General features: G+C 40.2%; 4 protein-coding genes across 9 annotated transcripts; 3 read left to right on the top strand and 1 right to left on the bottom strand.

The window, feature by feature from the left end:
• Positions 1-7: 7 nt before the first annotated feature.
• On the top strand, positions 8-3155 carry fkbp11 (FKBP prolyl isomerase 11). The gene is made up of 6 exons (XM_062400474.1): positions 8-487; positions 623-685; positions 1769-1856; positions 2001-2034; positions 2171-2241; positions 2905-3155. Exons 1-6 carry the CDS (start codon positions 365-367, stop codon positions 3111-3113), a joined length of 588 nt encoding a protein of 195 aa, XP_062256458.1. The 5' UTR covers positions 8-364; the 3' UTR covers positions 3114-3155.
• Positions 3156-4269: 1114 nt separating this feature from the next.
• On the top strand, positions 4270-6260 carry LOC133965907 (small ribosomal subunit protein eS26). 2 transcript variants are annotated; one of them, XM_062400502.1, is made up of 4 exons: positions 4270-4425; positions 5513-5690; positions 5806-5936; positions 6170-6260. In XM_062400502.1, the coding sequence occupies exons 1-4, from the start codon at positions 4423-4425 to the stop codon at positions 6203-6205; spliced, it is 348 nt and encodes a 115-aa protein (XP_062256486.1). In that variant the 5' UTR covers positions 4270-4422; the 3' UTR covers positions 6206-6260. The 2 variants fall into 2 exon arrangements, with proteins under 2 accessions (XP_062256486.1, XP_062256494.1); XM_062400510.1 differs by lacking the exon at positions 4270-4425 and adding an exon at positions 4536-4555.
• Positions 6261-9630: 3370 nt separating this feature from the next.
• On the bottom strand, positions 9631-14834 carry LOC133965853 (zinc finger protein Eos-like). 5 transcript variants are annotated; one of them, XM_062400432.1, is made up of 8 exons: positions 14716-14830; positions 13570-13627; positions 13373-13480; positions 12867-13121; positions 12475-12642; positions 12232-12381; positions 11785-11916; positions 9631-11433 (listed from the first exon to the last, which is right to left on the bottom strand). In XM_062400432.1, exons 2-8 carry the CDS (start codon positions 13607-13609, stop codon positions 10562-10564), a joined length of 1725 nt encoding a protein of 574 aa, XP_062256416.1. In that variant the 5' UTR covers positions 13610-13627; positions 14716-14830; the 3' UTR covers positions 9631-10561. The 5 variants fall into 5 exon arrangements, with proteins under 5 accessions (XP_062256416.1, XP_062256431.1, XP_062256447.1 ...); XM_062400447.1 differs by having other exon boundaries at positions 13373-13477; XM_062400463.1 differs by lacking the exon at positions 11785-11916 and having other exon boundaries at positions 14716-14834.
• Positions 14835-16643: 1809 nt separating this feature from the next.
• rhebl1 (Ras homolog, mTORC1 binding like 1) lies at positions 16644-21037 on the top strand. Its single transcript, XM_062400419.1, has 8 exons — positions 16644-17060; positions 17783-17854; positions 17969-18036; positions 18229-18311; positions 18625-18681; positions 18772-18819; positions 19219-19300; positions 19401-21037. Exons 1-8 carry the CDS (start codon positions 17009-17011, stop codon positions 19491-19493), a joined length of 555 nt encoding a protein of 184 aa, XP_062256403.1. The 5' UTR covers positions 16644-17008; the 3' UTR covers positions 19494-21037.
• The last annotated feature ends 4515 nt before the right edge of the window (positions 21038-25552 follow it).

Raw genomic sequence — 25552 nt, 5'->3', positions numbered from 1 at the left:
GCTCGGACAGGCTGCAGAAACACAGGACACAACCAACAGCGCCCCCCAGCGCCTCTACACGCACATAGCGCCGCTTCCGCTTCCCTTGGCCTAATGGGATGCTGTTGGCGGAATGTGTGAGGCGGGCTCTGTGAGAGAGAGAGAGAAAGAGTGAGAGAGGGAGAGACCCAGCTGGTGGGACAACGTCCACAGATCCGCCAGTCCTTATCGCTTCTATTATAACACATCAGCATTAGGCGGCCGCTGAGCCATTTTGGACAGACTGAGGGCCGGCGAGTTGACTGTGACGCTCGGCTTCTCTCTCTCTCTCTGACAGAAGAAGAAGAAGAAGAAGAAGAAGAAAAAGACACGGAAGTTGTTGCTCATGGCTTCTTCTCTTTTGCAGAAGTTCACGATGAAGAGCAGCGTGTTGCTGCTGCTGCTGCTGCTCACAGCTTTCACCTGTGGAGAAGACAACACAGCCGAGGAGCTTCAGGTGGAGATCCTGGTGAGTGACCCAAACACACACACACACACGCACACAACACACACACGAAAACACACTGCAGCTGTAACACAGAAGCACACACTGCTAAATCAATGTACCGCTTTCTAACGGTCTCACCTTTCTTGTGATCCAAAGGAGGGACCAGAAACTTGCTCTTTACTTTCCGCAATGGGAGACACGCTGCAGATCCACTACACGGTAAGACACGTTTTCACCGTTTCATCGTTACACGGTTACATTGTTACATTGTTACACTGTTACACTGTTACACTATAACACTGTTGCACTGTTTCATTGCACAACTGTGTGTGTCTGTGCAAAGATCAGTGGATGTGAGGGAGTCTGCTGATGACGATCCCAGTCGTTGTCAATGTGGCACCGTCGGCACGAGCCATGTGGACACACTGTGTTATTGCATCCACACAGTGGAGTGTGAATAATACACAAATCTGTGGTCACGTCAGCAGCTGATTGAGCAGGACAAACACACACAGATATGTGTGTGGGAGCTTCACTTGGTTGTACTGAGTCGATCGTCTCTGCTTATACTATTGAGCGATGGGGCGGAGCAACACGTCAGCAGTAAAAGTGTAGTGTTTGTGTGTGTGTGTGTCTGCGCGCGTGTGTGTTTCCATTGATCACACTGGAGGCTCGTGGTTTCCACTCAGCACGCACGTTGATCTTCAGGAGTTTCAGTTTTCTGATGTGGATTTTATCAACACAATGTGCTGTAACAAGCCATTTGCTCTGTGCCTTCGTGTAATTAAAATACAATTCCCATGTGCTATTATTATATTATAACCCTGGATCTAATACTTTCCAGTCTTTAAAAACAATCAAACCTTATGTAAAACTTGTAGAATGATTTCCTGAATCCGTATCAACAGTTTATTTTACACATATTCTACAGACACTCACTTTTTTTTGCCTTCCTATGGGTTGAAAGCTAATTCTGTCAACTCCCTGAGCATAACACATTTTCTTAACCATGCAAGATATAACTGGGTCTTCTGATCAAAAATATTTGTGAGAATTACTGATATGATAAAAAAGTCTTTAGAATAATTGTGTTTTCTGCAATTAATTCATCAAGAACTAGGCCGACTGTGCATCTATTTATATTATTTCTAATACAAAATAAACAATAAATCATTATAGTTATGCATTCGCCCAATTTGAATAGGCACAAGGTAAAACACACAAGAGGTTTGAGAGGAGACTGAGCTGTAGTTTTTAGTGTCTTTCAGTGAAGTCATCATCTCTTGCCTCTTTTTTGTTCAGGGGAAGCTGATGGACGGAAAGGTGATCGACTCGTCTCTGTCCCGGGACCCTCTTGTTGTCGAGCTGGGGAAGAGGACAGTTATTCACGGTGAATTAACATTTTCGTGTTTTGTTTGCGTGTGTGTTGCTTGATCACTGACTGATCTGTGACATTTGATAGATAAGTGAAGCCTGTGGTGAGGTAGGACATGTTCTGGCTGTGCTGACTCTCTCTGTGTGCTTTTCTTATCAGGGCTGGAACAAAGCCTGGTCGGAGTGTGTGAAGGGTAAGTGAAAAATAAAGAGTCCATCTGAAGAAAAGTGGCCTCAATTCACAATAATACCAAAGTGAATGGTTTTATGATAGAATCGGGAAAAAATGCTTTGTCTGTGATTGTGTTTTGTAATTATTATTTCATTCAGGCAAAAAATCAAGGCCACTATTCCACCTCACCTTGCGTATGGAAAAAAAGGTTACCCTCCTACAATCCCAGGTACTGAACACACACACACACACACACACACACACACACACACACACAAATCAGGGCACACTGAGCTAGATCAAGTGCACTACTACACATACTACAACACAGGTCTGCTGATGTTGATATCCCCATCACAACTTGAATAAGAATATATTTATATACATATATGTAGTATTATTGCACATGTATACAGTCTCCTATTGAAAAATCTGATTGGTGTTGAATGCAGTAATACTTTTCGCTGCAGTGTATATTTGTATAAAGTCCCCATTACTGAAGACATATTTTTGCAGCTTGAGCACAGTAAAGGTTTTTATAAATGTGTTTATTTTATTTCTGTTTGTTTTAAAAATATTTATTTACAAGACACTGAAACTATGTCTAGATTCATCCTGTAAATATACATTGGTGACCTTTTATTTCCTTTAAATATTATGTCATATTTTACATTTTTAAAAGTATAAATTTCACGTCTTCATTTATTAACAGGTAAACTGACAAGTTAAAAAGAATAGTCTACATAAATTAGGGGTGAAACAACAACAAAATATATTTACTTTCATACAGGTTAGAGTGGTCGCTGAAAACGTTCATGAGTAATAGAATTATGTGAATCCTATGTTATAGCCTTGACATTCATTTCAACGTATCAACCTCAATCTGTCCAAGGTGATGCTGTTCTTGAGTTCGAGGTGGAGGTGATTTCTCTAACGCAGCAGACGCCGTGGCAGAAAATGATCAATGACGTGTTCCCCATGGTGTGTCTGGCCCTGGTGCCCACTCTGCTCGGCCTGGTGGGACTCTACCTCTATCAGAAGGCCAACGCCAAGAAGCCCGGCAAGAAGAAGAGCAAGGACAAGAAGATGAAGAAGAAATGAGGACAGGGCACAGAAATATTTAAATAAATTTTTTAAATTGTATTTATTGTTCTCTGTGTTTTATTACGTATTAACATGTGTCATATTTACAGACAGGTATTATGAGTACGTGTTATGTGAAACATATCTTCACACTGAATGAAACAGCAGATTCATGGAGGTTCAGAACATGAAGCTGAGGGTTGCTGTGTCATGTTGTGTTTAACAGGAAGGGGCAGCCGCACAGACCCAGTAGCTATGTGCAACTCTTCATTAAAAGCAAAAACATTACACAACTATTACAAATTAATTAGATCTTGTAAATGGTAATTGCATTTTCAAGACGCTATAATCCCAGTAAGGTGATATGTTAGTCACAGGTAGTCTCAAGGCAGCATCATGTTTGGGATTTAACAAAATAAACTTTTTTGAGAAAGACCTACAGTAACTAAATATATTGTGTGCAAGGTTGCACAATGGTGAATTCCTCTATTGCTCTCTTTCCTGGTCTAACCAAAGATAATAGATATTGACTGTTCTTTTGTGACACCACGTTTATTGTATGTAGTTATTACTTTATGGAACAACACATACAGTTAAGATACGATTTGATTGATTCTTTGGAAGCTGCCCACCACCATGTGAAGTAAATAAAAGGAGCTCCACCTTCATCAGATGTTAATGCATCATTCATTTTTTATAAATAATGTTATTCTGAAATGGGTCAAATTGTTTAATGAGCACTGTGACTATATTTTACTTGAATAATATACAGAGTGTAATCATCTAATACTGGTTGTGGAGTTTATATAATACTTTAGCTGTAAATTCATGTAATACTTGTAACGTTTTAAAGTTCACCTTTTAACATTTTATAGAGACGATTTCAAGCATGGGTTTAAATAAAATCTTTACATTGTCGAATACTGATAGCACCATAGAAGATATTAATTAAAAAATGTCTTATTTTCATTAAGTTAACATTAGAACGCTTGTTTTAGTTAACGGCGTAGCACGACGCAGCCCCTCCTATTCGCATGAAGAGCCGTGAAGAGAACTCCGCCCGGTCAGGTGACGCCTGGTTAAAAAACATGAACAATAATATCCCTCCGCAGTGAACGTTTGTTAATGCTTTACTTTTTAGAATTTCTTCAAATCTTTAAATTATTTAAACTACAACCCAAACATGCAATCTTTGTGGAAATTAAAAAACTAAAGTAAGACGTCGATTCGCTTGTGTTTTTAATGTGAATATTTAGAGGGCGGAGCGCGTTGCACTACTTGTCGCGGTACAACCTCTTCCGGTTCTCTTTCCAGCTTCCCGTGCAACATGGTGAGTGTGTCTGAGTGAGGCCGTGTGATTAAAACAGAATAAACTGTCATTTAACTCTATCAGTCTCGAGCATCCGTGCCTCCTCGGCGTTATAAACCTACATATAAACCCCCAGTGCGGAGAACCGATGGTAAATGTCGGCCGAAATTATTTTAACGTTGTCTGGGCCTAATGCTAGCTGTTAGCAGGCTAGCTGTTTTGTGCATGTGTTCGTGAGAGCCGACGAAGGAAGGCGCCGCCGCTACAAGGCAGAGAAACTGGAGGGATTTGGGTCTGAAGACACATGTGATTTTCACGGTGTTCTCTTATTCTAAAATCATCGAACTCAAATTCAGACATACCCGATGAGCAGAACCGTTTGTGTAGCAGTCGTTTCGGGACCTCGCAGCTGAGCCATGCTCACCATTGTGGGTTTGTCATGAAAATGGATGTTAATCCTTCCTTTTAAAGTTATCTGTTAATGGTTCGATTCTAAAATGTTTATTAGACGGTGTTGGAAATATTTAAAGATAATCAATTAGTTATAATTTGTCATTTGCTGAGCTACGTTATACAAGCCTCCATTGCTGCTATTAAGTGTCAGTGGACTGCAACGCAGTCATGGAGATCAATTTTATTTCAATTTATTCAATATTTATTTATAATCCTGTCAAGTTCTGCTTTGCAATCATTGAACAGATTTTGGACTGTCAGTCCTTTTGGATAGATAACCTCTAAGAAACTAATCTGTTTTCCCCATTTCCTGACATTACCATACATAACTGAGAAGTGTAAGAAATAATCTGATTTAAAGAAATGAAAATAATTGGTAGATACTGTCCTAGTGCAGATAACCTAAAACTTGAGGGATGTTCAGGAAATCCTAAATTTCAAGGATCTTTCTATTGAGCAATTATTTAGTTTAAAAAATAAACTTATTTTATATAAATTGAAATTGTCTTAAACTGGCAAATTGTGACTGATCTAATATGTTGACTCCAGCTTATCCTTTTTGGTGCTCTATTTGTCATTTAGTTTCAGTATTAATTCACTGACCCTTATTAGAATATGATGTGTTTAGTGCTCACTGTGTTGTCTTGTTTTACAGACTAAGAAAAGGAGGAATAACGGTCGTGCCAAGAAGGGCCGTGGGCACGTGCAGCCCATCCGCTGCACCAACTGTGCCCGCTGTGTCCCCAAGGACAAAGCCATCAAGAAGTTTGTCATCAGGAACATAGTGGAGGCTGCTGCCGTGAGAGACATCTCAGAGGCCAGTGTCTTTGACTGTGAGTGGAATTTGAACTTTGTTTTGACACAACCTCCAACGCTGTCTTAGTATTTTAGTTCTAACTTGGCAGCATGTCCTCATCTGTACTTCTCCTCCCTGTGTCGTCTCTGCAGCTTATGTTTTGCCCAAGCTCTATGTGAAGCTTCACTACTGTGTCAGCTGTGCCATCCACAGTAAGGTGGTAAGGAACCGCTCCTGTGAGGCCAGGAAAGACCGAACCCCTCCACCCAGATTCAGGCCCGCTGTAAGTACAATCCACTGCATGCTTGACCCACATGACCTGTGATGCATATACAGTTTTATTGCAGCTCTGACAAGGGGATTAGTAATAGAAGGGAAAGGACCATTGATACTAATGCTTATTATAGTTTGGCTGCTAATAAACCAAGCTTAGTTATGTATGAGCTACAACTTTTAGTTTGACAGGCCAGCAACTATGTTACATGAATCTTAAACTGTCTGTGTTCTGTTCAACAGGCTGGTGCACCAAGAGCTCCTCCAAAGCCCATGTAAAGCAGATTGTGAAGATGCTGTAACAGCCTAAAGAATAAACAAATCTTTACAAAAACCTGAAAGTGTGACTCTCATTCTTCATAACAGATAACATATTTGTGTGGGGTTGTAAACTGACCATGTGTTGTGTAGTTGTAGAAAAGAGGCCTGTCAAGTATTTTATTTGGAATAGACTCTTACAGTACAAAACTTACAGTGGTTTAAGATCAAATTCTGCAAATGCATAATTACATATGATACAATTGAAAAGGCTCTGCAGTTACTTAAAGCAATATCGGACCATTTACATGAGGGGAATGTTAAAGAGTAAAACCAGGGGGAGCAAATAGTGCAACGGGGAAAACAAAATACCACAAAACTAGCATTAGTTTATTTTCTTTAGTATAGTCTTGAATTGGAGCAGAGTATTTGGTTGTCCTTCAGAATGCAACAGAGGAGACTGGTGAAGGCTCAGGAGCAAACAGCATTGGTACCACATGCATCAGGTTCAGAAGCACATAACTGCCCAGTGTAGCACACACAAATATATCTAAACACTGTCCAAACACACAACCTATAGAGTGGATTCGAATCTACTGTGCTGAAATTGCGACTTCAAAAAATTGTACAATTAATTATCAAGTCATGGACAAGGGACCAAATGTATAATTCTACAGCATTTGTAGCTCTAAAATTCACCATCATGGCTCTTGGTTCAGGTGTATAGGAAGCTTGACATTACTTTGCAAAAGGTGGCTTCTCATCTTTGGCTTTTAGCCTGGTTGTTAAACTCAAAACACTTTGTTCTGGCCTGGGTCAATCACTGGAGGTTTCAGGGAAACTACAGGGGGGTGAAAAATAGGTCTAAATATGAACATAATTGTCAAGTGTTTTTGTAATGTGCAGCACTGGATCGACAAAATAAACTTGATAAATTACTTCAAACTGAGAAATTCAACAAATGCCAAAGGCACAACAGCCAAAGTCTACTACACACTAATTACACAAACCAAAGGACCACACGTGGGCCTTTTATTTTTGAGGTTTTTTTCCTGAATCAGAATATACAGCCCCATCAAAGTAATGGAAAGGCCCATCCTTTGTTTTTAAGATTAAAAGATGAGACTTAAAGTTCAGTATCATCTTTGGTTTCCTGGTTTTTCCACCAGCAACCCTTTTTTCATGTGTACAAAAGTGATTGAACAAGCTGAGTTGCTCTTAATATTGATTGTTTAAAAATGTAATTGGTTTGAATGTCTACTCTTTCAGCCTTGGGATTCACATGTGAAGACATCTGTGGTCAAAAAGGTGAAACCAACATTAACAGTTGTTCATGGGAGAAAAGCAAGCCATTAGAAGCAGAGGAAGGGGAAAGGAAACCCCCTAACCCAACACAGTTTGATGCTGTGAACAGGTCACATGCTTGATGCATTTAGACTGTTACTTTGCTTTAGCTCATTTAAACTGGGTGGACTGATAAAGGTTCTTTATCCTAAGATTTTAAACTCATCTACATGTTATTACCAGGAAGTAGAGATTGAAATTCTGAACTCTTGTCTCATATTTTAATCTTAAACTCTTCTTTAGTGGTCAAAAAACACAAAGGAATGAGCCTTCACGTTCATATAAATCTTGAGGATTGCAATGATAACTTTGGTGACAGATCATTAACCTTAAATCCAGGTCAGGTTACAGAAAACTACATTTCAGGATTCTGGGATACAAAGCGTCCATGGCCCTCACATGACCAAACAGTCTGTATTCACATATTAAGGCAAGATAATCGGATTTCAAATTTGATTCTAACTTTAGAAAAGCATTTTTAACCACCTGTTTAGGTTCCTGTGTTGATATACTGTCACAAAATCACAATTCATTGTGTCAACAAGTGACTCTTTCACCTACAATCTCATATAGCAATATACAACAAAAAGTTGTAAACATCTGTCAAACCGATAAAACTTTACAACTTGTAACATTTAAAAATAACTGGAAAACACCAAATTATCCTTTAATATTTTTCTGCTAAAACGGAGAAGATCATTTGAACAAATCTAAATTGTTTTTCTTACAGAGCAACGAAAACCCCAAAAAGATCTGTCACTTCTCCACAATTAATACTTTGCATTTCGCCACTCTAACAGGGAAAAGTGCTTAACAGGTGGAGGCAGTGGTTCTTTGCCTCAGCCACGAGGGAACCGTTATTTGGTGCTATGCAGGAAAAAAACTATATTTAAAAAAAACTATATTTGGGAGTTTCTGCACATTGCCACTACTTAGAAATATGAAAATCCAAACAACTCAACTCAGTACATGACAGAACCAGCTCCAGCCTTAAGAGGTTCAGTGGTTCCCGTTTAGGCTGAAAAAGATTTCTGAAAAGCAAAATTGGATTTATAAATGCTGAAAAGATGTAGTTCATTAAATAAAGTCTATACATCAGTTCTGATTAATTTATAGAGGAAATTCAGTTTAATAACCTATTTTCTGGATCACATAAGAACTCAAGTCGGCTGATGATTTTGATAAGTTTCATCCTATTAAAATCAGTGAACACAGGAAAATTCAAAACTTTCCTAAGAGATCATTTCGGGACACGTGAAGATCAATCTCATAAATCAAAACAACAGTCCTGTTTATCAACACAAACTGGGATTCATTTTTGCATCCTATTCTGTAATCTTAAAAATGTAGCCTGCTGGACGTGTACAATTTATTGTGCTTTAAGTAAGTTAAGTGAAATATTAATAAAACGAGGCTAAAACAACAATCTCTGTTATTTTAACATGTAAACAGAATCATAGGCCGACTGTGTTCTCTTTTTGTTTCGGATTTTTTTTTACCAAGACAAGATAATTTGGTAACTCAGTGGAGTGAAATGTGCTCAAAGCAAATAAAACATTTTTGGATTTAACCTGTGAGGATGTAGTAAACTGCTACAGTGTACTCATTTGTGTCATAGCAGCATGAGCCTAATGTCAGGTACAGTTAGTCTTTGATAAAATAGCAGAAGTAGTTCTTCATCTTTTCCAGCACTGATCAAAATCAAAAAAAATCTGAATAGGATAATTGTGTGCAAAAACATAAGTCAGATAATTTACTGTCTGAAAATCTATCTATTGAGCAGTTAACTCATTTTAAAACTCTTCATCACACAATAACAGGTTTCCAGATAAGATTTGGTAGCTCCTGTGGTAGGGTGTGATCAGGGTGAAGAAAGGCACAATACAATAAGATAGTAACAACAAATTCATGTTTGAATGAAAAATAAAAAGACAAATGTTGGTTTGCAGTTTGATGGAGTGATGCCAAGGAGTACTTGGGGGACTTGTGAAGATCCTGTAACCTCTGAGTAATCTCTAAATTTGTGGCAGTGATAGTCCTTTTCTAGTGAGAGAAACCTTCCATCAGTTTTTCTCAATTTTGATGAGAAATGTGCAGGTCGGTAATTTATTCTACAAAATAGTTTAATATGATCAGAATATTCTGGCAGGTATCAGTGCAACAAAAGCAGTCATGGAAAAGAAGAAACTAAACATTTCATACACAGACCCAGTCGGCATCCACACAAATAAAGGCCTTCATTATTCACTTACTTGTTCAACTTACTTCGAAAAAACACACAGGGGTCCTTTTTGTCTCACTGTCACTCACACACACACACACACACACACACACACCCAAACACACACACAAACACACACACAAAACCCCATCAAAAACAAAAGTGCATTGCTAAATCATGGACAACTCCTCAAAACACATCCATTCGCTTGGACCTGGTGTTTGAGTTTGGTCTGCACTTGAGTTTGCATTTGAAAAAGCGATTAATAGTACACGATTTACTCCAAATTGAAGAGGAAAAAAACCCAGGATAAATAACAATTGCTAGGGACTCATTTAACTGAAAGTGCTTTGAGAACAAGGTGTTCAAATCTGATTCCTCTGTAGGTGAGCCCATCAACTTCACATTGGTCTTCTTACATGATATTTCTCTTAAAGTGCACAAGAAGGTTAAGTTTTCATGTTATGGATAAAGTCTTATTTGTCTACTAGAATTTGTGCGACAGGTTCGAAGTTTGGAGCAAGGCACATCTGTGGGTGAGAAAAGTGCATCGGCCCTTTAGCTACTTTAGAATACAAGTCATTGAAAGTGCATTTTCAATAGATAATGTTTGAAATGCATTGATAATGATAAGGGTAACTATTGTAATTTAGAACATGCATGTGGAGTCTCTCCTGCTGGTACATACTTACTGTACCAGTGCGTCTTCACATCATCAGTGCCTTTATCGTGTGTGCAGACCAAACCCAGCCAGGTCCTTGTCTCAGTGTAAAAATAGCTTTAGGGGGAAGCAAGTCGTTAACCCTTCATCCTCATTCAAGGATGTGTTCTCCGCGGACGATGTGAGAAGAAAATTCGTAGCGGTCCTGGCTGCGGTGGCCACAGATGTTGCACTCGAAAGGCTGGCGAAAACCGTGGCAGCCCATATGGATAGTAAACATGACATGGTCCAGGAAAAGCACACGGCAGTGCTCGCAACGGAAATAGCGCACAGCCCGCCCTTCGCTGTCCACCACCCGAAAAGCCTCCCTGGAGGTCGAGGAGGGCGCTGTAGGTGAGCTGGGAGTCGGAGCGAGGGCAGGAGGCGGGGGGGCTGAGTGGCCTCCAGCCTGTCTTTCCGCCTCCCTTTCTTTGGCGTGGCTGGGGCTGTGTCTGTCCCGACTCCTGTGGTGTGCAATGGGAGGAGGCACTGGGTTGTGGTTGTTCGAGTAGAGGAGATGATGGCCATTGTTACTGTGCAGGGTTGGGATTGGAGCAGTACTGTTGCATGGCTCATCGGTCATACTCTCTGTGTCTGTAGAGTCCTGGCATCCGTTGCTAGGCGAGGGCGCGTGACTTCGACTGACAGGCAGGTCTTCGTGACCCTCTGCTGCCTCCCTTCCCCCCACACCTGCAGCCCCCCGCCCAGTTCCCGTCCCTGTACAATCCAGCCTCGGACCTAGAGCGACAGGGATGTGAGAGGAGCCGTGGATCGCCCTGAGTTCCGGCAGACATGACGGGTGAGTGGTGGGAAGGTTTAAAGGCCTCAGAGCGTCTCCATTACCTGCAATGCCGGCGTACTCTCCTCCCAGACCAGTAAAGTGTGGAGCTTCAAGCTCTCCTGCAGGCATCTCCCCATCTTTATCCAAACCAGCACTGAGCTCATAAGCTGCATCTCCAAGGTTGAGTCGTATGTGCTTCTGTCCTGCAATTGGGAGAGACAAAATATTGTATTGTGTCATGACATGACATCTCACCATATTGTAATATGGAAGTCTGTGGAAGATGTCACAATGGTGAAGGAGATTCATAATTTGTTCATGTCAATTAAATGACTTGAGTCTGGTCCTGCAGGATAATGGTGAATCAGACCCTTTCAGACCAAATGATTGGTGGTAAGCTGCGACAAATCATAAATCAAATGCATAAAATCCTGAAAGGCGTTGGTCACTCCAGAACAAAAAGATCCGTCCAGATGCATGTGGTATTGAATTCAAGCGATTAATGCTGCTTTCTAAGTTTCCTGAACCCATCCACATTGAGACCAAATGCTCACCTACAAATTTTTGTGGTGTGGATCTCTTGCGTTTGGTGATGCTGTTTGCGAGCCGATCAATAAATGCCATCTTGTCTGCAGAGGGTTGCAGAAGAGAGTCCTGTATAAACTCTAGCTCTCTCATCTCCTCTCCTGCACAAAGTACAAACAAATTGTAAAGTTATTTTTGGGGGTTCTTTTATCACCCAGACAGCATTTATCCCAAACTGTAAAGAGGTATGCTGGTTGGCAATAGAAAATCTAAACCACATTTTAGATATACAGTAAAATGGATTGAATTGGGGGGTTACACCGTTAAGGTGGTAGATTAGAAACCATGATGCTACTACAATCCATTTGGAAAGGGATATTTGCAACACTAAACTATGATTTTGATTCCTCTCTTATGTGACAAAATGTTGTTCACTTCGGATTATGGATGGTCCATGATTGTCATTAATCACATACCTGGATTCAGAGCACTGGATGGCTGCTTTGACTCCAGACTCTGTAAGTAGCTGTGGCAACGCTCTCGATGTTCCTCTAGGGTGCTCTGCTGTTTGTAACTACGGCCACAATAACTGCACTTATACGGCTTCCCTACGGTTGGAGAGGACACTGGGGAGAAAGTAGGTAATAAAGCCTCATTACTGTTGAAACATGCCAACTATTATCTGCATTTTTCAGTCATCAAGCTTGAATCTGTTCTACCTGCATGAGTGCGAAGGTGGCCAGTTAGTGCATCTCTTCTTCGACAGGCATAGCTGCAGAAGGGACATTTAAAGGGCTTCTCGCCTGAGTGCAGCTTGATGTGTCGGAGTAGGTTACCCTTTTGGGTGAAGGAGGCGCCACACTGATTGCACTGGAATGGTCGCTCACCTTGAGATAGGTTGAATGTGTTAACCCAACATGTATGTCTCAAACATTGTTATAAACTCATATCTATCAGTTAAATTACAATCACTAGAGCTGCAAATCAAAACAACAACACATTCAAAATGGAAAAACATGTCTGAGACATAATCAAAAAGACCCATTTTATATGTGTCCTATTTAACTTGACAAAAAAAAATGTTTTATCGCAAAAGAGATTGTTCAGTCACCTGTATGGCTGCGTTTGTGCACCATGAGAACATTCGGCCCAATGCAGATCATTCCACAGACGTCACACTTGAGCTTTCCGTTTGGCAGCCTGGTGGCTCCCGACGGTATGGTTTCCAGATTGGTGAGCTCCCTGCAGCCTCCGACAGCCTCAGATCCCTGCTCTGACCCTCCTTCTTCCACCCTCTCTCCTCTCTCATCTTCAGTACTGCGACCTGGGTCTTCATCACTGTACAATTCCACTTTAATGGAGTTGACTATAAGCAAGAGCAAAAGTAAATAATGTCTTAAATAGGATGATAAACTTGTATTTTACCAGATGTTAGAAAGATACTAATCTGAATTGAAAAGGGGCTGCCTCTCCAGCATCTTTATCTCAGATTGGTATTATTAAGTATAATGAAACAAACAAGTAAAAGGGACTAGCAACTTGATTGTATATAGGAAAATAATTCGATTTTGGGATATGATTAACCATTGTGGAATTAACACGTGATTTTTCACTGACCACTGAGGGAGCGACTAGGAGAGGTCTCCTTGCTGTTTGGGGTGCTCACTGTTGGACCTCCAAGGGCCCCAGAAAACTCCCTCTCCATTGAAGAGTCTCCACTACCTGCTTCGAAAGAAGAGGCACAAGAAAGATATTTTATTAGAACATGTCAACCTTAAAAGTGTATTTTCAAATAAAATGTAGACTAGTCCTACCTGATATATAAGTCCGGCCATTGCAGTCATCAACATCCATACTAGTTCAAGCAGAATACTGAAATGACAGTTGTGTCAGAGGTTAAAGATCAAACTGAATTATCTCTCGCATACATTCACTTGTGCACAGATTCACTGAAACATAATCAAAGAAGCCCAACCTCCTTTAGAATAACAGCTAAGCATGTAGTTAGAAGTCCAATGTGACAAACCGTTATCAAATGAAAATCCCCTATGTGCCTGAGGGTTATTCAAATTATATTGCTTAGGAAATACACAACTTTCAATGACCAAAACGCACACAGAAAACGGCCAGCTTGAATGTTAGCAATCTATCGTTAACATGTCGGTGCAATTTAAGTCAGGCGTTGGATTTAGAACCAATATTTACTGCACCGATATAAACTCGATACAGATATATAGCTAATGATGACAGTATGAAATGTAAACAGTTTAATAGCAGCTACTATAGCACCCTACCTTAACCTTAGCAGCTACAGATCAGCTGCTTGACTCTGTAACAATTACACTGAGTCATGACAACACTGAGAAAAACATTTAGCGGTGAGCTAACATTAGGCTCATCCGAGACCATTGAGGCAGAAATCCAGTTCCTAATGCAGATTGACAGCGTTTATATAATGGTAGTGTGGAGGTAAAGTTTACAATTCGGCCTGGGCGGCTAACGTTAGCTCAATGCATGTGATGGGAATGAATGTTAGCCAAGCTAGCTCAACTCAACGCTAGAACGTAACCGTGACAGCTCAGTAAGAAGAACGGAACAACGTTGCAGCAGAGTAATATGGGTGATCACGCGAGGTAAAGGCCACTGACTTGCGGGGTCTGACATTAAGATGGACACTGGTGTCCCCACGACGGCTTGCTTGACGCTAGCATAACAAACCACCGTTAGCCTGAGCTATCCAAGCTAGCTAGCTCCCACAGCCAATGTTTCCTAAACCGTTGCTATGGCAGCCACCGTCGCCCGGAGTGCTGGGGCTAGCGAGCTAATGGTTAGCTAGCTAGCTAACTAGCCTGTTCTCCCAGGAGCCTCGGAGTGGACTTCACAGCTCAGCGCGGCGGATACAGCCGACCACCAATGTACATTGTAAGGTTCCTCGGTTCTCTCGGTGGCTGTTGCATTACCTGTCCCTGTCACGGCCGTTTCACTGAGGCTATTCTGTATTTGCATCTGCCTGTTTATGACGGCTGCATCGCCCGGCAGCATTTACCTCCAGCTACTTATCATTTCCGGTGACATCCCGAGAGGAGCTGCTTTGGAACGTTTGAGTTCATATGTGCTGCCGATATAAAAACACACATCCCGAGCATAAAGAGAAGAGTGTTGGTGATACATTGTATGGTATCCGATGGGTTTCCAGGAATCAGTGGTGAACTGAGCACGTTTATTCAAGTACTGTATTTAAGTTACTGTACTTATGAGCACTTTGAGTATTGCCATTGTATTCTACTTAATACACCTGCTCCTCTATACTTCAGGAGAAAATTACATTACAGCTGTAACTTTTAAGTATTTTAAACATTTTACATAATAAAATATTAGACCATTTATATTTTTATAAACATATTTTATTTGAATTTCAGACAGCAGAGCAGTACAATGACACAATAATAATTCCAATATCAACGTCCCCCCCCAAAAAAACAAACTTTTGAGCCCCCTATCTAAGAATGTGGTAATAAACAACAGTATACAGTGTGTCGATATATATCACTAAGCAGTAATAGCATCATAGTAGCATAAAAACAATGGCAATATATGAAAGACAATTAAATAATACATAAATGTTCTCCAAATGAGTGAGTAAATTGTCAATGGATAGATGCATAAAATCTAACAAAAAAACTAACAACATGTAATTTAAAGAAAGACAGAAACAGAAAAAGAAAGTCTGTCAGTGTAGGTCCAACAGAAACAGAACTGTGCAAAATGTGTGGAGGTTCAGATTCACTTCTGTTATACAGCGAAATCAGGGAGGTATCTGATCAGTGTCATTCTTCATTTAAGACAACAAACCTCAACATGCAACCAGAGTCAAAAAAAAAAAAAAAAAGGCAAGAAGAACAAGGAGTCCTGTAACAGATGATATGACCCCACAGAGTCCTGATCTCCACATCATGAAGTCCATCTGGTATCACATAAAGAGACAGACAACACAGAGACAGGATAAATCCTAGACCCTACCTGATCTATTTTGTTTTAAAAGGTTTGCTGCACTTCGGGTTGAGTTAGTTCATCTTGCACAGTACAGGCTGGGCAATGAGGCCAAAGATATATCAAGATTGAACAAAAAATATTATCAGTTGATATCATTCTATATTGTTGATTATCACAATATATATCACATCATGAAATTACGTTTATGATTTCTGCCTCTGTAAGGCTGTGGTTTAAAACTCTATTTTATAGCTTTATGAATGACAAACAAACAGCAAAACAATTTACAAATCTTATTATTGACCTGCACCCCACCTGGCCGGATTTTTTTGTTTTTTAATTTGTTGTCTGTCTGTTTTGGTATTGTACACGTTGTACATCATTGTTGTATGTGATATATTAGTGTTGTCGGTCAGTATGTAGGACTTTATGTAGTGTGTCAGGGTTAAGTCCCTGTCATAGACTTGTTTACATTTTTTTTCAACTAATCTGAGATACATAAATGTGCTTGCACAATGTATAAGCAATGTAGTGATATATGATGGACCTTTGTTATATTGCTATGCACTACCCCGTTGGCTAGTGCTGTTTTTATATTGCATTAATATATTATTTTACAATTTTTGTCTGAATGCTTCTTCCACTACACTGTCCTGGTTCCAGATAAAATCAGTTGAGATTGTTCTGTTAGATTGAAACCGTCTGTTAATAATGCATGATGGTGGGAAGACTGGGGGAAGACTGTTTACATACAGTCTGTGGTTGTGAGGGTCAGTGCTGCACACAGGGTCTGGCACGCGCTGTGGCTGCAGGAGCGCGCAAAGAGTGACCTCTACTGTACACACAAGCCAGAGTGCTCGTTCATGTCAGCCCTGACGTGCGCGCTGTTTTTACGACGGTGTGCTTACACAATGACAGTTTCCGTTAGCCTCACTCGCAAGTCCTGACCGCTCGCACTCTGTCGTTTCAAACTTTGATCGAAACGCGCATTTCTGTTTTCCGAACTACCGATCGCAGTCGGTGGTTGTATTTTTATACAGGAAGAGATCGGTTGTGGATATAGGTACAAGTTGTACGGTCTGTAGTTTAACTTTGAAGTTCCAGCTCGAGGCCCAGCGGAGAGCTCGAGCGGCAGCTCCGAAAAGTTTGTTGTTGTCACGTGACGCAAGACGAATGTGGCGATAAAAGTTTGTTTCGATATTGAAACTAGGCGGTGTGCTACGTTCTTTTTTTTAGCTTCTAATCACAGTTGTCACTGCGATGCCTCAACCAAAATATCGAAAGATTGCTGTTATAGGTTACAGGTCTGTAGGTGAGTACAGCACGCGAGCTCGTGCATAGCTAATGTTAGTGTGCTAGCTAACATGCTAATGTCCTGGCTTTGTTTTCGACCTGAGTGTACCCGACTCCCAGCAGTCAGCTAACCCACCTTTGTTCGTGTTTTTTTTGTGTTTCTTTGTGTTTGCTGTGCTGACTACTAACATACACCAAGAGCAACCTTACGTGGCCATTGAACCTGGGCTATGCGCCGTTGGTTGTCGCGTATTCGGTGTAAATAAAGTTAAGCTCAGTCGTTCCTGGTCGAGTGCCAAGCGGTGAATGTCTCGAAACTCATAGTCCAACGTGTAAAGGTAACACGTGTGTGATGATCAAAATGTAAGGGGACATGGTCTATGGCCATGTTTACTTCCTACAAAGTCAATACCACATTTTGACTGAAATATCTGACCCCCTCACAGGCCACATATTACTGCACGTTAATCTAATTAAATGTGACATTTTGCTAAAGCTATTGGTAAAACCCAGCAAAAGCATCTGGTAACTTCATTTAAAAAAACAAAAAAACATTTACCATTAACAATATAGCTGCTGTTTCTGATCAAGACACATCAAATGTTGTAAGCTGTGGTGTACTTTAAAAAACAATTGGGCCTTAGTTTGTGTGTGAGGTCCAGTCACCGCAAAGGGTTGTGTTTTTAAAATGTCATCAAAATAGCACAGAAACATAAGTTATGTTTCTTTTGCTTTTTACAGGAAAGTCATCTCTTACAATACAGTTTGTGGAAGGACAGTTTGTTGACTCCTATGACCCCACCATTGAAAACAGTAAGCAACATCATTGGATAGATGTGTAATATTGAATCAAAGAAAGTTACAATTAATTTGGCTTAATGTCAAGAAATACATTAAAAATAAAGAATAAATCATCTCCTTTTCCAGCCTTTAACAAAATGGTCAGCGTGAATGGCCAAGACTTCAACCTTCAGCTGGTTGATACAGCCGGACAAGTAAGTTCATCTTCCACCATAACTGACTGAAGCACTGAACTTTAAGTTGCAAGTCAACATTTTTGATATGTTCATTCCTATCATGTAATCGTAGGCACTGTTGTGACCTGTTCTCAGATTGGCATATTGTTTAGGCTGTGTTTGGTAACGTTCTTGCTCGATGGGATTATTAAACCTCTCCTCTGTCTGTAGGACGAATACTCAATTTTTCCACAGTCCCACTCTATGGACATCCATGGCTATGTCCTGGTCTATGCAGTGACTTCAATGAAAAGGTGAAGGGTTGGTGGTGTTTTATTCATCTGTGTGAATAATGATACAGTTATAAGTTGTGATACACATATGATACACAAGTTTTAAAACACTTTACGTTAGTTATATAACACAAACTGTTCCTTACATTTGATTCTAGCATTGTGTTTTAACACATACAGACCTAACTGTTCTCAATACATTCCTAAACAACAGATTTATAAAGGTACTGTTGTGTTCAACTTTAAATTTAATCGAGTAGGAGGTTCTTTTGGCCTTTGGGGGAGCATTATCTTATTAAATACGTTTAGAAGTAATTTTATGTTGTCTGTTCAGTTTTGAAGTTGTGCAGGTTCTCCACGACAAGCTGCTAGACATGGTTGGAAAGATCCAGTAAGTGTTTGTTTGACCTTCATAATTCAGTGCTTCAAAATTTGTGTTTTTATTTTTCCAATCTTAACCTAAATTAAATTTTCTTTTCAGGGTCCCAACTGTTCTTGTAGGGAACAAAAAAGATCTCCACATGGAAAGGTAATCATGATGAGGGACTGTCATGTAATGAATGTGTTTCTATAACACAACACTGATAATGTCAGACTTTATTCTTTTAAATGTTACATGTTGTTCAAAGAGAGACTTCAATCGCAAATTTTTTATTATAAAGCAGGTCTTTTATATAGCAAATGTTATACACACTAAAAACCGGGGAAAGTATCAAAATGTTCCATCCGTTGAGAAAAACACAAAGGCCACATTCAGAGACTATGCCATAAATTGGCCATCAAGACTTCAATGTCCAATTTGGTGCATATACAAATCTGGATCAAGTTTATTTACATGTGGTTTCATAAGGAGACTGTTGGGAGCTTGGCAGAGGTTTGCACTCTACCGATTCTGGTTGAGTATTGTTTTCCGTTTCATTTTGTCCAGAGTTATCAAACCAGAAGAGGGGAAGAAACTTGCTGATTCCTGGGGGGCTGCCTTCATGGAGTCCTCAGCCAAGGAGAATGAGGTGATGATAGATATCTCCTTGAATATCTACTCACTGGTGCAGTCCACACAGTATTTCTGACGCACCCTCACATTATGCTGACAATGTTTTTGCACCACAGACTGCTGTGGAGCTTTTCAAGCGGATCATTTTGGAGATGGAGAAAGCTGATGGCAATTCTGCCCCAGAGGAGAGGAAGTGTGCTGTCATGTAAACGTGTATCAAGGACATCAGTAAGCTCATTCGCTGAAGACAGGAGGCACAACTTCACCGGCTTGCCAATCGTGACCTCACCGACACCAAGACACTGCAGTGGAACTTTTTCAGATCCGTTATACCAGATTGATTTACAGAGCGAGTGAAACTGCCCAGACAGTTGACAAACTAATCCCCACATCCTGTTACCATAGGGAGAAATTTGTACAGGCAAGAATATTCAGTTATAGACAAAGAGGCACCTTCAGTGAACACGTTCTTGGCAAAATCTTGATTTTTTTAGTTCAACCAAACAATAAGAATGTCCCAATTAAGCGCATTAAAACTTTGTCATGCATGTATGATGGTAATAACTAGTTGTAAATCTTATGTATGAGACATCATTGGCCTATGTCTCATAACTAATTGAATTCTTAAGTTAATTTAAAAAATGTTACCTTTTCAGGACTGGTGTATTCAGCAGGTCTTATTTTTGACTGATGGAGAGTCACAGTTCACATTGCTTTAAATGTGGTGTTAAAAATGTATAATTTCTCACAAATGGTTGATTTTCTCGCGCACCCCAACATAAGGTTCTAATAAGAAATTTCACTGTTCTTCTCGCGATCATTTTTATCAACTCTTCTTCAGGTACCGCTCACCGATGAACTCTTGAACTGCGGAAGACTCTATTTGTATATTTAACAGCAAACATTTTAAGCTCTTCTGCTATGCATACATACATCCCAACTTGTTTCCTAGGATTAGATTGGAACAGATCTGTTATTTACCAATTGAGCCTTTTTATACCGTACAAATAGAATCTTAGAAAATGGTTTGATACAATTGGTTATATCTTGAGTGATGCAGGCCCCCTTAAATACGATAACTAGAACATATGCTTATAATTGCATTATAATATAATCATTGTTGAGTTGCAATTTAAAATTAAGAATTGCACCTTAACACTTTAAGACCAGTTAAATGACAACAGTGTTTGTGAAGTAATTTTTGAAGCTAAATAAATATATTTTTTAGTTTATTTGATGGTTCATGCTGGCTTCATAAAACCTAGTCAGGACGGCCTGCATCCCATTAAATTAATATTGAGGACTTGCATGAAAACTGTCAAACACTTGGCGATCATGAAATAACTTGTTTTCTCTTAGTTTTTGTAGCCTTCAAAGACATGATGCAGACTGTGGATCTTGTTTCCCCCCACAATTGTCGTGTCATACTTGTAGTGGGTAATTCTAACTTTATCAAGTGCTTTGCTGAGTAAGTAGCTAATTATGGATGATTGATGATGGTTGAACAGAAGCTGGTGATGCTGTGTCTTGTGCCTTACAGTTCTTCAAAGTCCCTCACCTGCTTCCCTTTACGACTCAAGGTGCTCTTAAAGGTTCTCTCCCCCCCCCCCCCCTCCCTCCCTCGGTTAACTTGATACTATGGGTGCAGGTGGTGTTGTGTACCTGAACACCAATATTCCCCTGTGGGTCAATGTTGATTCAGAAATCTTGCTGTAAACAGTTTTGTATATAAATAAATCTGTTACTCATTTGCCATAGTGCGGCTTTATTAGCTATGATCGATTGATAGCTAGATAGATAAATAGGCATCCAGCATCTCAAAACACACAGTACAAGAAAAGTGTATTGATAGATGTGGACAGTGCTAGATGAATATTAGTGCAGGAATAATAATACTACAGATGATATCAATATTTGCAACGAATAGGCCTCAAAAAAGTAATACAGCAAATTGTCAATTATTAAATAAAAAAACTTTTGACTTAAGAGAAGAAACGGAATGAAAAACCAAACATATTGTGCATAGGGGCGGATAAACCTAGCAACACATTTTATCTGCACATCCCCCGGTGTTGTTATATGCAGTGCTGTGCATGAACGAAGGCAAAAGAAAGCGTTCACCTTTATGAGAAAGATGAACTGAACGCAACTCAATGACAAATAATAAATTTGAACGGTGAACACGTTCGTATTGTAGCGTCCTCGCGTATAGCCGACAGGAAACTTCTCTATTTATGTGTAACTTTCTTTATTAAAGTCCAGCGAACACAACACACTTCTTGTTCGTAACTCCGACTCTCCTATCATCAATATACACACACTTTTAGTGGCTTTTCCCACAATACCCAGGTGCACTACGTCACAAACTACAAACTTTCCTTAAAGGGGCAGGCCATACCTGCAACACAACAGCTCTCGGTCTCATATACATATGGCAAGAGAAAGCAGAGACGCAGACTCAGCAACTACATCCGAGATCCGATGCACCTTATTATCTGAGGGATGTTTACACACTGTCTGATAAAGATTCCGACAGTAAAGTCAAGGGGTAGTGACAGATAAGGTTTTCTTTAACAAGTTAATTCTCACTTTCCACCTTAAAACTATGAAATGAGCTGATCTATGAACTAGTTCAGAATTTAAATGTGAACTATTCATGTTTACTTGTATGAACTGAACTTTGAACTAGTTCACAGGAGGTGTGAACTTGCACAACACTCGTTATATGCCGTTTTGCTGGAGCAAACCATACTGTACAGATTGCAGTGTTGTGCATGAACGAACGCAAAAGAGCGTTCATTGAACACGTTCACCTTTATGAGAACGATGAACTGAACGCAACTCGATGACAAATAATCCATTTGAACGGTGAACACGTTCATATTGTAGCGTCCTCGCGTACAGACGACAGGAAACTTCTCTCTTTATGTGTTACTTTAATAAAGTCCAGCGAACACATCACACTTCTTGTTCGTAACTCTGACACTTCTATCATCCACCACTGTATTCTTCACTCCTCTTCCTCATTCACCCTTGATATGCCAACTCATCAGCCAATGAGAGCCTGCCATCCCGCAAAACCCTACAGCCATTGGCCTAGAATTGTCACGTGCCCCGACCCTACCTGTTCACTAACACTTTGGACATTTCCATACTTTGAGACGCTGTCTAAATCGAATGCTTTCACCATGTCGTTGCTCAGTGCCCGTAAAATGTCCGCGATGTAGCTTAATCTAAACCAACTAACTCGACTTCGCACTACATTACCCATCACTCATGGCACACATATGCAGACCAATCAAGCAACGTGTTCCAAGTGTTTTCTTCTCTGGCCAGTGTCTCGGCTCCGAACCGTAGTTTGGAGCTCAGCCCACTGGTCAGGGCCAGCCCTGGTAAAGTTGGCGCCCTGGGCGAGATTTAAAATTGGCGCCCCCCAACATACACACGCAAACTGTCATGCATCCCCAAGAACTTTTGAACTGTAAACAGATGCACACACAGGCAGACAAATTTGTAAGCTATAATAACAATAAAAATATATAATAAAATATATCAAAAGAGTCCAGTACTGATAGTATATCATGTCATGTCGACACAAATAAACATTCATGATGTCCACAATCAGGTTTATTCTTACCTCTATATTGTTCTTTCTTCTCCTCCTCTACTTTGCGGGGCTTTCTGAATTGTGCACCTGTTAATTTAATCTTTTGTGATTCATCTTTGACTCTAACCGCAGTCTATAATGTTCCTTCTATGCTGCCAAAATGAGTAGGTTTTCATACATCTCTTTGTATGCAGCATGCTTCTATGAGGAACTGTTGTGAAGTGAAATGAAACTCCTTTTTTTTCTGTTCATGCTGAAAGAAAGTGGATTCACTTGTTCTGACGTTTTCGATCACATCTTTATAAAACACCTCACTAGCTTCACACTACAAACGCTATGGGGCTGGGGAAATGTTTTTTGAGAGAAGATTCTCTCAAAAAAGACTGGCACTCAGTAGAGCTCAGCAGAGCTGTATAGGTTCATCTCTGATCCATGCAGCTTCCTTCTAACAAGTTGTCTGGTTATTGGTCCAGTAGTTTATTACATAAACCTGTTGACTGACAAATCAGAGATGAAAACATAACCACCTTAGCAGAGGTAATAAAACCTCCACCCATTTATCAAGGAAATGTCACCAACATTAATAATTATTAGAATCACAACAGGAAATTAAAAGTAGAATGAAATGTTTCGAGAATATCTAAATAGTTGACGGGTAATTTTCTGTTGGTCAACTTATCAATTCATTTATTAAAAGCAAATTTTCCCCTTCTACTTAGTCTATAGGGTTTTTATATTGTTTTTTATTTACATTGTTTATATTTGTTTATTTTTGTTGTGAACTGATTGCTGGTTGTACATCAAATTGCCCTTGAAGGATATTAAAGATTTTCTTTTACGGACAACTTTAATTAATCACAAGCTGCACAAACCAAGCTAGAGCAGCAGAGGAACCCAGCAGCCAGCAGGGGGCAGCCTCAGGATATCACAGCAGACTGTGATTCTTGTAAGGCGTTCAAAGACAAGGTTGGAAAACGTACTGGGTTAATCTCTAACAATCATCCAGTATCAAAATATGGAGGACCATACATGACTTAAGTAAAAATAAATAAATGTATAAATAAATACAGAAATAAATAAATATATAAATAAATAAAAAAGGAAATAAATAAATTAATACAGAAATAAATAAATATGTTAATACCAAAAGAAATGTCTTAAATATGTTTTAACATTTATTTTTTCCCTGATACATTTCCTTTTCATTTGCAGTGTCCTTATGCTAATGAGAAAGGCGGGCCTAACCGCAGTCTCATGCAGGATTGGTCACAGGAGTGTAATGATCCAGCCCTACTACTTCTGCCTCTCAATGCTGGTGTCCAGTAGCTGTTTGCAGCGTTGAGCCAGTTCACACTTAAAATGAACTAGTTCAAGTTCACAGGGTTAGTTAAGGTTATTTTTTATTTGGATGATTTAGGTGTCAGTAGTCCTGACTGTAAGCGTCACGTCTCGTTTTCTACTGAGCACAAGGAGCGAGCCGAGAGGAGAAGGAGGAAACAGAAACTCCAGCTCGGTACAAACCACCTGCCGCCTCTGCTCTGATCATGAAGCCGCTGATCTCTGAGCAGGTGTGACCAGAGAAGCTCTGTGTTTTCACTGTTTCCACTGTTCCACAGAGTCACTAACTGGCTGCTTCACGGTGAAGAGCTCAAGTCTCAGTCACTGCCCGTGTCTCTGAGCGAGTGTGTGGCACAGCGCAGGGGCTCTGTGTGTGCGTGTAGCTCAGTTGACCAATCCTGCTCGAGACTGAGGTTAGGCCCGCCTTTCTCATTAGCATAAGGACACTTCTTAATGTGTTTAGATCCTCACAGCACTCATCAAGGCTGTGTGGCCTAGTTGGTAGAGTGTTCGTTCTTCAACAAGAGGTAACCGGGTTCGAATCCCACTCCAGCCCATCTTTAAGACAGAAATATCTCGGTAGGATATTGCTTATTACTTGCAAAATATAATACACTATTTAAATTTAACTTAATTAAATATAAAACAAGGGAAAAAATTCAATTGAAAAAAAAAAAAAAAACTGCTCGCAGCATGTGCGCAGTGGGCTTCTGCGCAGATGTGCGCAATAGACTTCTGCGCAGCATGTGCGCAGTGGGCTTCTGCGCAGATGTGCGCAATAGACTTCTGCGCAGATATGCGCAGTGGGATTCTGCGCAGGATGTGCGCGCGCAGTTTTTTTTTTTTTATTTGATTTTAATTTTTAATTAAATTTTTTTATATTTAATTTTATATATTTTTTTTTATATTTACTTTTTCATCATCATCATCATTTCTCCGCGCTGGTTCAGGGGTAAATGATGCTGGTCTTCACAGGAGATTATGTGTGTGTGTGTGGCCGCGGAGCATCCCGGTTCTTCCCGGTGCGAACAGCCCAAGTATTTAACATGGGCGAGGAAATGAGAAGGACTGCTTTTAGCAGCGCTTCTACCTCCGGTGCGTCCCCGGGGTTAGAGAATGATGGTGTGACTTAATGTATTGTTTTAAATTGCATGTTTCACGTCACGAGAAATCAGTCTCCTATGTCGTCTGTACCAGGAGCCGCCCCTGTCACTGGTTATCTTGGCTCGCTGTCTGGCCGGTAACCAGCCGTCCGGACCGCTCCGTGAAGAAGGAGGAGGAGATGTTTCTTTACTTGGAATGCGGCCACTTCATTTCTCGGAT

The sequence above is a fragment of the Platichthys flesus genome, chromosome 2 (genome assembly GCF_949316205.1).
Source record: "Platichthys flesus chromosome 2, fPlaFle2.1, whole genome shotgun sequence".
Taxonomy (NCBI): domain Eukaryota; kingdom Metazoa; phylum Chordata; class Actinopteri; order Pleuronectiformes; family Pleuronectidae; genus Platichthys; species Platichthys flesus.
Note: the sequence above shows the minus strand (reverse complement) of the source record. Positions and strands in the feature narration are given on the sequence as shown.